Genomic DNA, 13,554 nt, shown 5'->3' with positions numbered 1-13,554 from the left:
TCTCTCACTATAGTCACATGACTCCAGCCCTAGCGCTAAGCCATTCACATAATGTATAGGGCTAATATAACAATGACGTCATTTTACTTGTACAAGTAAGTATCAAGTTTCTCGCCGCGTTGACGCAGCAAAAGAAGTGCATGGGCCAATCCCAACAGGGTGTTTCTATTTTGACTCATACAGAAAATATGGGGATTGACGGGGGACTAGAATCAGAATCAGGTATGACAGCTGGTATGACGGAATTGGAATGTTTCTTGTAGATGTGTACTTGATATACCAAGGGTATATATATATGGTAGTACCATAGGTACGGGAGACTTTATTCTTATTCTCATCCTCATCCTCAGACTAGGGCTATTTACAATAGACATAAGTCCAAACATTAAACAATCAATTTCTCCTCATCAGAATATCCAAACATCAATCCAAGTAAACCAAAATGGGCGCCGTCTGTTCCTGCGTATGCCTTCTGCCCTTCCTTCTCTCACAATCCATCCAGCTAACAACTACCAGATCGCAGGCGTATTCCAATCCATCGGTGCTTGCCTCCGCGGCATAGTCAACGCCATCGGCTCAGTCATTATGGCGATCGTCAACGGCGTTGTGACTCTCTGCGATGTCATCATTACATGTCTGACGTGTGGATATTGCGGTCGAAGAAGGGGGACAACGAGAACAAGGAGGTCGAGGATATAAAGTGATGGCACTAGGTCCGATGATAATGAGTTATGCTTGATGGTATGGACACGGATATGATTATGGTTATGCTGTCGTTTTCGTTTTGATTCGCGCGTTTTATGTGTTTTGTTTAGGATACCACGCCAATGTTCTCGAATCTACTTATACCCAACCCCAGCCGCGTTATCCTTCGCATATCTCCTCAGCAACTCATCCTTTAGCTGTATATCCTCCGGGACAAGATACCAACACTCCTCGACCAGAAACCTGATAAACGGATCATTCCGCTCCTCCGCGTATTTCATCGCAGCGCGGAAATGGCACGGCAGCAGCGGCCAAGGCCTAGAGTAATTATAGCACTTGAGCCGAATGCACAATTTCAACAGTCGTTGGAACGTAGCCAAGTCCCGGTCGCGAATCACCCGTCGCAGGATGCGCCTCGAGCAGTCGAAATTCTCGTCCTCGTCGATGTACGCTTCTTCTGCTAGGAGGGTCAGGAAGCTGAGTTTGTCGGGTGTGTATGGTGGACGGAGCAGTTTGTCTGGCATGCGCGGCGCGGTGGATGGGCATGCTGGTAGTCTGTATCCCCCCTCGCCGGCGGTAAACGATTCGTCCACGGGTCTGCCGAGCACTACGAGGCCCGAGTTGAACCAGATACTAAGTACGCAGTCATCGTAGGTGTCTGGACGGCCGGGGATGATTTCACGCATTGCAGGGATCTTAAGGTCCTCGAATGGGTTCGCACGGGGAATACCCTGGGTGTCAGTAATGCTGGTTGACTCCTCGAAGTGCTGCTCCAGGTTCGACAGCTTGTTTTTGTCCTCTGGTGAGGGAATGTCCAGATGGTTGCATTGGATCGAGATAACGTGTTTGAGGAATCCTGCTTGGCATTTCCGCATCACCGGTAATGTGCACCATCGTGTCCCAAGAATAGCGTTCTGCAGGTCTGTCCGTTCCTGCTTGGAGAGGCCATGAAAGTCAAGCGGCGGAGGCAAATACTCCGGAGTCAAGATGTCGCGAGTTTCGTGGTTGTCGATAGTAAATGCAAGTCGTATAAGCCATGTATATATTACCGGATCGGAGAGAGCCCTGGCGATATGGATCGAAGCGCGGGGAAAATTGAATTCAACGCAATGCAGAAAAATCGTCTGAATGATTTCGACAGGAAGACATTCAATCCGTGCCGGTTCTCGTATTTCACTCATATTCGGGGCTCTGTAGTCAAGCGCAATTGTTCAAGCGCGATTGTTCGATTTCGAGGTTAGAACCGAATCATCACAGCTTGCTGCTCGCTCGCTAGGTGCTCAACGCGAGAGCAGTGAATAATCAGCTGTTATCGTGATCAACATAATACCAAACGTATCTGATCGTTGTAGGAAGTGGAGGTGGGTAGAGTGATGAGTCGAATCTTCGTGTTGGATTGTAGCCGCGGTCTGTCGAGCTGAGGATGGAGATATTCGAGGGTGAATCTTCGGAGTCGTATCTGCTTTTTGAGGTCTCAGTACTCTGTAGCTGGGTGATTCCACTCGATTGATGAATCAAGGGGTCTTCTTGTGACGACTCTGAAGCGCAAATGGTGGCATTTTGGGATAGTGACCGGCGATAGAGGTGGAGGTTGAGTTTTAGCGAAGATGATCAGGTGGAGTGACGGTCGTGCACAACGTGACATACAACTGTCAAACAGGACATTGATTTGATCCCATATTGAAGTACACTCGTCTGCATAGTGTAGTAAGAATTGCAGTCTACTTATTGGCTGCGGCTATTATTTCCATGCAATATCCACAGTAGGGCGACGGGAGCATGTCATAAGTACGACGCATTGCCGGTATGTGTCTATTGAGGCATATGGTATTACGTAGAATACGAGGACGATCATGGAACATCTTCTAATTCGAACAAAGTTCTATACACATCCGACAACCAAATCACGGCTAGTCGCACATGGCAGGGTTGACAATTACTGCGTGATTGTATTGATTGAAGGATAAGGAGGCGTAAAAGGACAGGATATTTTTGACCGTTTAAACGGCAGCAAGGTCGCCGAAGCGCTCCTGTAGAGTATCGTTAGTATAGTTCGACTTCGGATCCCTGAAAAACAACGCACCTTGTAGCCCGGCGGCATCCACTTGCCCTTGGAGACCAGGGAAGAGGTCTTCTCGTCAATCTCAGGCTGGGCAGCAGCAACCTCGTCCTAAACAAGTTATCAGCCTCTGTAGCATATCCAATGGCTGTGTAACATAACATACCACAGTGAGATCCTCAAACGGCCGAGCAGTCTCAATGTTCTCAAGAGTCTTCTTCAACTCGACAATCTCAGCCTCAACCTTACCCTTGGTCTGCTCGGCGTTCTGAACAGCCTGGGCCTCAAAGGCGTCAATGGCCTTGATCTGGCGGCTGACGTCGTAGGTGGCGGGCTTGAAGGTTTTGAAGTGGTTCTCGATCTCGTCGACGACGGCCTGGTTCTTCAGGACGTTGCGGTAGTGGGCGAAGTCGATGTTCTGGGGCTGCTCGGAAAGGAGCTGGACCTTGCGGCGCGCATCGTCGTTACGCTTCTTGAAGGCCTGGAGGGCGGTGGCTGTTTGACCGCGGAGACCGAGGGAGCTGGTGACCTTGGTCCAGTCGATTTTGAGAGCGGCACTGCGCTGGAGGGAGTTAGTGAGAATTTTCCATAGAGAGTGATATCTTGCGGTGTAATTGAAGGGAAAATAGCACATACAGCAGCCATTGTGACGGTGTTGTATGAAGGGGAGGGGTTAACTGCACAATGGGAGGTTCGGAGAGTTGAGGATTGATTCGGCAAGGTTTGGGATGCGGCGCCCTCACGTGACTTTGTTCCCGTGTTCCGAGACACCACCACATACAAAGCAGATTGATGTTGTCAGTCTACAAATTATGAAATGCTCTTTTGCAAATATACGAATTCAATTTGTTTACAGAAAATGCTTACAATGAAGAAATAAAGAAATTAATCGTGCTTTTTGGCTATACACTAAGGGAGAGGGCCCAGAACAGGGATATCAACGTGACCTCGCGCCCAAAGCTCACTCATTCATCCTGCCGGCAGGGCGGCCAAATCATATGCTGAGGGCCATGATCGAGTTCACGATATCGTTGTCGTTCTCCCGGAGGGCCTTGACGGCCTTCTTGCGGGAGACGTTGGCCTGGGCCATGACAAGGTCAATGTCCTTGGCCTCGAGGCCGGCCTCGTCAACCTCCTCGCCGTCGTCCTCCTCTTCCTCCTTCTTGCCCTCGGTCTCGGGGGCCTTGCCCTTGCCGTGGTCGTGCTCGTGGTCATGACCAGCGTGCTCACCGCCGGCGGCGGCCTCGGCGGCGGCAAGCTGCTGAGCAGCGGAAGCCTGGGCCTGGGAGTTCAGATCCTCGATCTTGGCCTCACCGAAGATGCTGCGTTATGTCAGTAAATGTTTGTTGTGTAGTCATGTTGAGGTTGGAGCTGAGACATACATCCAGGTGTTGCTGGAAGGCGACTTGTAGACATCGGGCTGGTTAACAACGAAGAGGATCTGTAACCATTAGCGACCGTCTCGTCCCCAATTCTGTCTCGCCCCCTCATATTCTATTCGCGGAACATACGTTCTTAGGACGGCGGAGAGTGACACGGGTGATGCCCGGGACGTGCTTGAGACCGAGCTTGCCAATGGCCTTACGGGCCTTCTTCTCGTTACGGGAGTGGATGGTGACAGCGGCGCCTCCGGGGATGGTGGGCTCGTCGCCAGCCTCAGACTCAGAGCTGTCGCCTGCCTCCTCGACCTGCTTGGTGGGCTCCTCGTCGGGAACTTCTTCAACACGGGGGTCGGCCATTGTGATTTAGGATCTAGCGTAGAAACCGAGAGTTAGTGTTCGCTGTTCTCGCACATTTGTAGGGTGCAGGTGCAGTGCGGGCGGGCATTTGTGCCCTCAAGACACCCGAAAACCCCACGATTTCCCACAAACGGGCGGGAATTCGAGGATTTCGACGGCAGAATGGAAATCAGCGACTCGAAAACAAAAACTGGCATACCTGGTTCGCGGAAAGAGAGATTTGGTGGACGGGGTGGGTATTTTTGCCTGGTTGGAGGTTGAAGGTCGCAAATGCTGTGTGAAGGTCATCCTGCCGAAAATCGTTAGCGAGGCTTACTGGGTCTCCCACCTGCCCACTGTGCATGCATACATACATCGTTACCAGCATACGTACAGTCTACAGCCTACAAAATATAGAAATAGAAATTGAATATGAATATAAACTGCTAAATCTACAATTGACAAAACTACGTCCAGCGTTCAATCCCAATATCCAATATGGAACTATGTACGGAGTAGCTGCCAACCGAACGCCGTTTCCACAGTACTATGTAATGGAAGTATGGAAAATGGAAGATGGAAATAATAGGTCGCAAACAGTATGATGGCCTCTCCTGACAGCATCTCAATGGTCTAGATGCAACAGTTCGATCGGACACGGGATATCAAGTTTTGAATCATTCTTTTTTGCTGTCAATAATATGCATACAGCATTTTGCTGAATTAAAAGAAAAAAACCCTCAGCAAAAGGAAAAACCGTCCCAGGGATCCCCTCACACTTGCACCGAGCCTCATGAAACCATTTATGCCTTAGGAGCAGCCGCCTTGGCCTTAGCGAGAGACTTCTGGACCTCGTAACGAGCCTATGTCCGTTAGCACATTTTCTTCCTATATTCTTCCCCAGATCGCGTAGGTGCCAATCTATCGCAACGGGCTTCGTATCATGCATTCCATGTGCAGTGCAGAACGTACCTGCTTTCTCAGGCGGAGAACCTTGAAGCGCTCAAAGTCGGTCAGGTTCTTCCTCCGGTCGGCGCGCTCGGTCTTCTGAGCGTAGTTGCTCTTAGCCCACTTGGCGTCGATCTCGTTGTTCGCCCAGAGCTTCTTGACGGGGCCAGTACCGGCGGCACGGGGGAGCTTGGGGATGGTGAAGTGGGTGAGGGTAGCGTGGGCGAGAGGAAGGACGTGACGGGGGACGATCTTCTGCTCCTCGCCGGAGGGGCCGTCAACCAGGACCTGCGCGCGAAATCTTGTCAACACTTTGTTCTCATTCTCCTCCATATCTGCATTATCGCCAATCGGTCCAGACTCGGGATAAACGTACACGGCGGTGGTCGACAATCTCAACAATAACGGCGAGCTTGCCGGTGTAGGGACCGCGGCGGATGAGGACCACACGGCCAACCTCAACCAGCTTCCATTGAGCAATCTTCACGTCGATATCGGCCATGGCGAAGGGCTTCCTATAACGCACACAAAAAGTCTCAGCGGGTGTTCAGAAACAGCGGACACAGCGAAACAGCGTAACGAGCGTGGAAAGCGGAAAAATCTCTGTTCACTGAGAATAGCAGAAAAGAACTCACGGTCGACTAACTCCAAGGGCGGTCGTGTAAAAGGTGTTGTCGAAGAGTCGGGGTTGTCGAAGTCGTCCGGAACGCACAAGTTCGCTCGCTGTGACTGCCGGAATCGCGAATTTCGCTGCCACGGCCCAGAGCCCACAGAGCCTCGCTTACTGGCCACTCATAGTGCGGTCTTCGGGGCTGCCGTGCGGCCTAGGGCTGGTGGGCGCCTTGGCGTGGGTTAAGTTTTTCCGTTCCGGCGGTGTTTTTAAACCGCATTAAATTTTCTGTTCTTTGACTGGCAGCTTCTCAAGCTTCATCTTGAGCTACCTGTACCAGGATTTATGATGTTCTGTTGATTATGCACTTTTGTTACTAACATAGGTCTGCTCTCAATGCTTCATGAACTGGTATGTGACACTCATATTCCTACTCATCCCTCACATGATGCGGTAATTTGCGATTGACCCAGTGTCTGTGAGGCCCTCGCCGGGGCTTCTTATGCAGCGCTGCAGCATGATATTCATTTCTTACATATTCTGATGTCTCTTCTACACTACTATTTGTCATACCATCTTTGGTAGAGTCGTTGCTGACCATTCAAAGACAGATTCCTCTCAGGAGTCATCCATACGACACGACTCGATACTCGTCCTCGCTATATAGGTATGTGGAGACATTTGTTTTGCTAGCGCACGCTCCGAAGATTAAGACAACAGCACTGCCTAGATAGTATATGACGCTTTCGGGCGATGATCATTGCTTTTTTCACCAAGATCTCTGAGGACTTTCATTCATTTGCCGTTTTTTATCATTCAGCTATGGTTGATTGATGCTGACATGCCAAAAGTGCAGGTTCGACTTCGAATAGTTTAGCAGCTAGTTCAATAAAGTTCATTGATTCGCTCTGCATGTCCGTCCGGTTTAGTAGATCTCGTAAACCCTTAACAGAACTGTTGTGATGCTTTTAAAAACTGGCTATCATTGGTATTATGCCCTTTCATAGCTCCATAGCTCCATCTATATCATGCTAAATAAAATAAAACACATCACTGAGCAGACCCTGCCCGAACATAAATCGGTCCTTCACGACTCAGGACCCACATAAAGATAAACTGGATGATGTACGAGTAAATGAACAGGAACTGCGTACGGCGGTTGCGCTGCGAGCGCGCAACGGTGTGCATGGATCCGGTGCGCATCGAGGCGTCGCTGGTCGAGTCGGGGAGCAGAACGTACTTCAAGGAGCGGAGCTGAGATGTGTAAGTAACTTGTTTCCGACAGCTACCATGGGAGGACTTACCAGGAAGAAAGCGTTAGCAAGGAAGGTATAGATAAACACAACCCAGCCGATCCATCCACCAGTTCCCTTCCCAGGAGTCAGGATCTCCGCCGTAACTAGTGTCGCAATAATTCCAACAAACTTATAACCCGAGTAGGCCACAAGATCCAACAGCTGCGACTCATTGTTAATGGTCAAAATGTACATGGCCATCTTCAAAACCAAGATCTCAAACAGAATAACCGCAATCGCCGTTGTGGTAGTCGACCCAAGCAGCTCCGGGTGGAAGTTACCGCGGAAGCCTGCCAGCATCGACGTAAGGAGAATATAGGTGACGAGGGCCATGACGGGGATATACATGTCGGGCGAGTTGAGGTCATCGCGAGGAGGGAGGAACATGGACGAGTATTGCTGTTGGGAGATCTGGCCGTTGGGGCCTGGTGTTGCTGCTGTCAGGCGCGCTTGTTGGCGAGACCATGGCTTATGTCTCCATGGGAAAAGGACCAAAAGGAGTTTATTCAGGACGTAGGAGTTGGAGACGTTGAAGTAGTGTTTGAGCGCGGGGATGGAGACATAGCGATTGAACTGCAGGGCGGTTATATTAATAACGTTGCAACTAAATCAAGAATGGCAGTACTCACGTTCTGTTCCATGTATTCTTGCCCAGCCGCCATCGCCGTCTTGCCGACTTGAAATCCCATCTGGGCTGTGGGATCGTTGATGAACCCCCCGAACCCCGGGTTATATGTCCCACTGCTACCCTGCATAGGCGACGGCTGATACGGATTGCCATAGCCTGCCATCTGAGGCTGTTGAGGTGCCGGTGGAGGTGGTGAGCGCATCATGGGCACGGTAGAAACATGCTGCGGTACAGGGTGATGAAGTGGAGGAGACTGTGCTGGCGGCGGCGCGAAAGGCTGGCGATACATTATGCTGTGTAATGAGGAGATAAGAGGGCGACGGAAAGAAGAATAGTCGGGTCTGAGAGAGTGCTTCCCCGTCGATTGTGTGACTTGGAGCGTTGCAGTATGGTGGTGTAGAGTGGTAGTAGTAGTAAGGCGAAGTCCGGAGTGTGTTTATACGTGGCTCAACTTTCCGCCGTCGGGAGAGCTGTCTCTCCGCTGCCTTCGCCGCAAATCTCCACCACGTCACTTCCTTCTGAACATCTCACAATTGACAACCTTTTCACGGTTCAGAATAATTCATTATGTTGGAGGCTTTCGAAATTTTGACAACCTCTGGGGTTGTCTTATGGTCCAAATCTTACGCCCCCGTCGGTGCGCATGTCGTGAACGGTCTTATCAACGACGTATTTATCGAGGAAAAGGTTCTCAACCAGGCCCCGACAGCAAACGGTCCTTCCCCAGTTTTCAAGAAGGAGAAATATACCCTGAAATGGAGGAGAGTGAAGGATCTCAACTTGATCTTTGTGGTATGTCCATCTGTCTCTGGTGCCTGCCTACTGCGGCGACTGACTTCTCTAGGCCGTCTACCAATCGCTACTTCACCTTGGCTGGATCGACAAGCTGCTCGATAACATCTCGACCATTTTCATCGATCTCTACAAGGACCAATTGAAGAGCTCGCGTGCGACGGTCATCGAGTACAAGTTCGATCGGTACTTCGACCAGCAAGTCCATGAACTGGAGGACAATACCGGGTCTGCGCCAGTTGAAGTTCCCGTCGCGGATGGAGAGGTTAAGAAGGATCCATTTGTCTCGTCTGATAATGGAGGACCACCGCCGCCGCCAGTACCTGGTCTTCTGAAGGCGCAGCAACAAGCTGCGCCGGTCGTGGCGACCTCTGATGAGGATACGCCACCTCCGTCTCGGGATACTTCTAGGTCACCAGCACCAGCAAGCCACATCCTTGCCGGGAAGGGAGGCCCGGCTGGTCGTGTTTCTCGCCGTGCGCGCAAAGCTGCCAACTCAAGCGCCAACACTTCGTCCGGCGACGAGAAAGTTCGAAAGGGCAAGGGCTCCAAGGGCGAAAAGAAGAAGCGCAGATGGGATGCAGATGGACTTGCTGATGAGGACGACGGCGAGGTCTTGGATTACTCGGCACCTGCTGGTGGTGAAGAGGCGCCAACGGCAGCCGTGGATGAGGTTTCGCAAGATTCTATGGGCCGCAGGACCGGTAAAGGCCAGTTCGTCTTGAAGGATCTGGGAGAGGAAGTCCATTCGATTCTTGACAATGCGGACAGTGAGAAGGCCAAGTCGACTCAGTCCTCCGGCTTTGTTGGTTCTGGTTTCAGCGCGATTGGCAGCATGCTGCGCAACGTTGTTGGTGGAAAGGTTCTTACCGAAGCTGACTTGGAGAAGCCCCTCAAGACGATGGAAGATCACCTGCTGAAGAAAAACGTTGCGCGCGAGGCGGCTGTACGGTTGTGCGAAGGTGTCCAACGGGAGCTTGTCGGAAAGAAGACCGGAAACTTCCAAAGTGTCGATGCTGCACTGCACCAGGCTATGGAATCATCTTTGCGCAAGATCCTCACTCCCACCTCTTCTTTGGACATGTTGCGTGAGATTGATGCCGTCACATCGCCGACCAGCAAAGGACAAACACCTCGGCCGTATGTCATCTCCATCGTGGGTGTCAACGGAGTCGGTAAATCGACCAACCTGGGCAAGATTTGCTACTTCTTGCTTCAAAACAACTACCGTGTACTTATTGCGGCATGCGATACTTTCCGTTCCGGCGCCGTTGAACAACTCCGTGTCCACGCCCGGAACCTGAAGGAGCTCAGCGCTCGCGAGAACGTCGGAGAGGTCGAACTTTACGAAAAGGGCTACGGCAAGGACGCCGCCAACGTCGCCAAGGATGCAGTGGAATACGGCGCCGTCAACAAGTTCGACGTGGTTCTAATTGATACTGCTGGTCGTCGCCACAACGACCAACGTCTGATGTCGTCGCTGGAGAAGTTCGCCAAATTCGCCAATCCCAACAAGATTTTCATGGTTGGCGAGGCTCTGGTTGGTACGGACAGTGTTATGCAGGCTCGCAACTTCAATCAGGCGTTTGGTACCGGACGGAATTTGGATGGCTTTATTATCAGTAAATGTGATACTGTTGGTGATATGGTTGGTACGCTTGTGAGCATGGTCCATGCCACTGGCATTCCTATTGTCTTCTTGGGCGTTGGACAGCATTATGGAGACATCAGAGGGCTGAGTGTGCCGTGGGCTGTTAATTTGTTGATGAAGTGATTGTTTACGATAAATTATGACTTAGAGATAGCATTCTTTGGTTCCTGAATATCCACATAGCTTTTGATTGATTCATTGTTCGACTACATTGAAGAAGAACAATACGAAGCAGAAAGACAAAAAGAAAAAATAGACAAAAAAACAAAAAAAAATTGACCGACGCAGGGGTCGAACCTGCAATCTCTTGATTCGTAGTCAAGCGCCTTACCATTGGGCCAGCCGGCCTCACTGATATCAAAAGGGATAATTTAATTACATAAGTCAAATTCCTTTACCTCTGACGCTGGGAGCTCAATCTGCCAGCGATCTCTCTCACTCTTGTTGCCTCTTATTCGCAGACAAAACAAGCCCAGGCGCACCCAATCTGCAACGAACATTCTCTTGCATACACCATTAATAATGTCGTTTTCTTGACTGGACAACTAATCGACTAGTCCAGATCAGGAATCCTCCATTCCGCTTACATCACCCGCCGGTCTCAGCTCGTTCTCTCCCTCGATTGCCGCTTAATCTCGGTTACCTTCTTGCAGCAGTGACTTTGCTTTTGTCAGTCTCTTTTGGGAATACAAGTCCTTATGGTGATTGGAATCTTTGTGACCTCTGATATCCCATAGTCAATCCGCGACGACCCCAGCCACGGGAAGTTGGTGGCCATTGTTGAATAGCGTCCGGGGTATTGAGGTGGTTATACGGTTGCTTGGAGCGCTGGAAAGGATACGACCAACGACCCAAGATGAAATCGAACGAGCGAAATCCTCTCCAGCGACGACGGTCGTCAACGCAGCACTACCAGACCTTCGACACGCCGCCACCGAAGTCACGTGGAGGAGGACCGACATCTGAGCAGTCGAACTCCTCGGTCGATGATTCGCGGCATCACGATCATGAAGGGTCCATCTCCCACCACTCAGGCCCAGAGTCCCCGCTCCCGAAGAAGCAGATGGCGGTGTTGGCGATGATAGCGTTGTGCGAGCAGACGGCGTTCAATTCGATCAGTCCCTACCTTCCCGATATGGTGCTCTCGTTTCCTGAGGTGGAATTGGGCTCAGTGGGTGTGTATGTGGGAACGTTGGCCTCTGCTTTCGCGCTGGCGCAGTTCGTGACCAATTACTTCTGGGGGTGGTTGTCTGATCGTGTGGGGCGGAAGCCGGTTATTCTGCTGGGTACTATCCTGACAGCGGTGTCTTTTCTCGCATTCGGGTTGTGCAGGACATTATGGCAGGCGATTCTTGTGCAGGCGGTGATGGGCGCTGTTAATGGCAATCAGGGCTTGGTTTCGACCTGCCTGGGTGAGATCACTGACCGGAGTAACCAGTCGAAGGCGTTCACCTACCTTCCGGTTATCTATGGTATTGGCGGCGTCACGGGCCCCTTGCTGGGTGGTTTATTGATTTTCGAGCGGAATCCGTTTAACAAAAGCGAACCGAACCCTTTTCCGTACCTCATGCCGAATTTGATATCTGCGATTGTTTTGTTGGTGGATTTTATCCTGTCAATTTTCTTCTTGGAAGAAAGTCTCGAAGATGCGGATGCGTTCCCCAAATTCCAACGCAAAGTCCGCGCGTTGTTCGCATGGATCTGGCAATACACGAGCTTCGCCAAACGCGCGAGATTCGTCGAGCCTCCACATTATCAACCAGTCCGGAACGAGAGCCAGGACCATGATAGCGAGCTCGACTCGGCGTCTGAAGCGCCAGATGACGAAGACCATCAGCACGAGCTTATGCCGTCGGAGCTTTGGAACCGGGATATTATATTACTACTTGTGTCATATCTGATTTTCGCATTGTGCAACATCTCGTTCAATTCGCTCTTTCCGGTCTTTGCACAGGCCAAGCCGCCATTGGGCCGTGGACTTACGCCGTCAGAGATTGGTCTTTCCCAGGGATTTTCCGGCTTGGTGACCATCCTATTCCAGCTTTGTGTGTTTGGGAAATTGCGGGACAAGATGGGTAACCGGTCGTCTTATCGAGCGTCGCTTTTTGGATTCGCCCTTTCGTTCCTCTTTTTGCCGTTTGTTGGGTATAAGGGCGATGATCCGAAGGGTCATATGTCGTCAAAGTCTGTCTGGGTTGCGATTGAGTTCTGTTTCGTCCTATTGATCAAGACTGTCGCTGCTGTTGGCGGTATCACCAGTTCACTTCTATTGGTATGTTCCTTACAACAAAATCCCATGATATACAACACTAACAACACAGATAACAAATTCCGCACCCAACCACGCCGTCCTCGGCGCATTGAACGGCCTAGCCCAAACCCTCTCCGCCGCCGGCCGCGCCGTGGGCCCATTCCTCTCCGGCGGCTTATTCTCCCTCGGCTCCAAGGTCGTGCCCCAAGGCGTGTATATGACCTTTGGCGTGTTTGCTGCCGTGTCGTTCTTGGGGTTTGTTCTGAGTTTCGGTGTTCGGGGCCGCTCTCTAGAGGCAGAGGGGTGGCATAGTGATAGCGATGATAATTATAAGTCGGATGATGAGGAGCGGGATGCATAGCTTGCTTGCTTGGTATACATGATTTACGATTTCTTTGGTTTGGTTTGGTTCTGGTTTGGGATTTATAGATTTGGGTTTGCACACGCATTTGTATAGTTAATCGTGGTGTATAAAAGTGGATTCTCTTGGACTCGGGTCTGCAGCACTTTGAAGCTCTGTTCTTGAACTTCTAACAAATCAAGTAAATCTCATTTTCTACTCATTTCTTCGAATGAATCATTTGTATAACTACAGCCCTGACCGGATGTACGTCGTATGCATCCGGTAGTTCTCCATGCTTCACGAGTTGAGACTGAGGCCAATACGGACATTGCGCATTGGTCTAGAGACGGGCAAGGTTATATTCGAGAGGGTGAGATATTGTCAGTAACGTTCCATACAAGACCAAGAGATAGTTATATTATAATGTTGAGTGGAAGGTGGAAATACGGGATATGGTTAGATTCGTATTGATTGATCCCGAACATCCTTTCTTTTTTATTTTCAGTTAATGATAGCTATATGTCAAAAAATATAGACATTCAACATAATAGTGT

The 13,554-nt window shown here is 50.5% G+C and overlaps 7 protein-coding genes and 1 non-coding gene across 8 annotated transcripts; 2 read left to right on the top strand and 6 right to left on the bottom strand.

Moving 5' to 3' along the window:
• Positions 1 to 839: 839 nt before the first annotated feature.
• ACHE_50107S (uncharacterized protein) lies at positions 840 to 1,886 on the bottom strand (the record flags this gene model as incomplete). The annotated part of the gene is made up of 1 exon (XM_043279787.1): positions 840 to 1,886. The coding sequence occupies one exon, from the start codon at positions 1,884 to 1,886 to the stop codon at positions 840 to 842; it is 1,047 nt and encodes a 348-aa protein (XP_043137431.1).
• Positions 1,887 to 2,705: 819 nt separating this feature from the next.
• On the bottom strand, positions 2,706 to 3,409 carry ATP7 (F1F0 ATP synthase subunit d; the record flags this gene model as incomplete). The annotated part of the gene is made up of 4 exons (XM_043279785.1): positions 2,706 to 2,735; positions 2,789 to 2,875; positions 2,931 to 3,326; positions 3,401 to 3,409. The coding sequence occupies 4 exons, from the start codon at positions 3,407 to 3,409 to the stop codon at positions 2,706 to 2,708; spliced, it is 522 nt and encodes a 173-aa protein (XP_043137430.1).
• A 349-nt stretch (positions 3,410 to 3,758) lies between these two features.
• Positions 3,759 to 4,503, bottom strand: EGD2 (nascent polypeptide-associated complex subunit alpha; the record flags this gene model as incomplete). The annotated part of the gene is made up of 3 exons (XM_043279784.1): positions 3,759 to 4,086; positions 4,147 to 4,205; positions 4,276 to 4,503. The coding sequence occupies 3 exons, from the start codon at positions 4,501 to 4,503 to the stop codon at positions 3,759 to 3,761; spliced, it is 615 nt and encodes a 204-aa protein (XP_043137429.1).
• Positions 4,504 to 5,285: 782 nt separating this feature from the next.
• Positions 5,286 to 5,932, bottom strand: ACHE_50104S (60S ribosomal protein eL14; the record flags this gene model as incomplete). Its single annotated transcript, XM_043279783.1, has 3 exons — positions 5,286 to 5,345; positions 5,455 to 5,718; positions 5,807 to 5,932. The coding sequence occupies 3 exons, from the start codon at positions 5,930 to 5,932 to the stop codon at positions 5,286 to 5,288; spliced, it is 450 nt and encodes a 149-aa protein (XP_043137428.1).
• A 1,158-nt stretch (positions 5,933 to 7,090) lies between these two features.
• ACHE_50103S (protein transporter YIF1) lies at positions 7,091 to 8,252 on the bottom strand (the record flags this gene model as incomplete). The annotated part of the gene is made up of 3 exons (XM_043279782.1): positions 7,091 to 7,294; positions 7,345 to 7,908; positions 7,965 to 8,252. The coding sequence occupies 3 exons, from the start codon at positions 8,250 to 8,252 to the stop codon at positions 7,091 to 7,093; spliced, it is 1,056 nt and encodes a 351-aa protein (XP_043137427.1).
• Positions 8,253 to 8,530: 278 nt separating this feature from the next.
• Positions 8,531 to 10,529, top strand: ACHE_50102A (signal recognition particle receptor subunit alpha; the record flags this gene model as incomplete). The annotated part of the gene is made up of 2 exons (XM_043279781.1): positions 8,531 to 8,755; positions 8,808 to 10,529. 2 exons carry the CDS (start codon positions 8,531 to 8,533, stop codon positions 10,527 to 10,529), a joined length of 1,947 nt encoding a protein of 648 aa, XP_043137426.1.
• Positions 10,530 to 10,682: 153 nt separating this feature from the next.
• Positions 10,683 to 10,754, bottom strand: ACHE_t50001S. Its single transcript has one exon. It is a non-coding gene; the product is annotated as a tRNA-Arg (tRNA).
• Positions 10,755 to 11,262: 508 nt separating this feature from the next.
• Positions 11,263 to 13,018, top strand: ACHE_50101A (MFS transporter; the record flags this gene model as incomplete). The annotated part of the gene is made up of 2 exons (XM_043279780.1): positions 11,263 to 12,678; positions 12,728 to 13,018. 2 exons carry the CDS (start codon positions 11,263 to 11,265, stop codon positions 13,016 to 13,018), a joined length of 1,707 nt encoding a protein of 568 aa, XP_043137425.1.
• Positions 13,019 to 13,554: the final 536 nt, after the last annotated feature.

Source organism: Aspergillus chevalieri, chromosome 5 (assembly GCF_016861735.1).
Source record: "Aspergillus chevalieri M1 DNA, chromosome 5, nearly complete sequence".
NCBI classification, from domain to species: Eukaryota; Fungi; Ascomycota; class Eurotiomycetes; order Eurotiales; family Aspergillaceae; genus Aspergillus; species Aspergillus chevalieri.
Note: the sequence above shows the minus strand (reverse complement) of the source record. Positions and strands in the feature narration are given on the sequence as shown.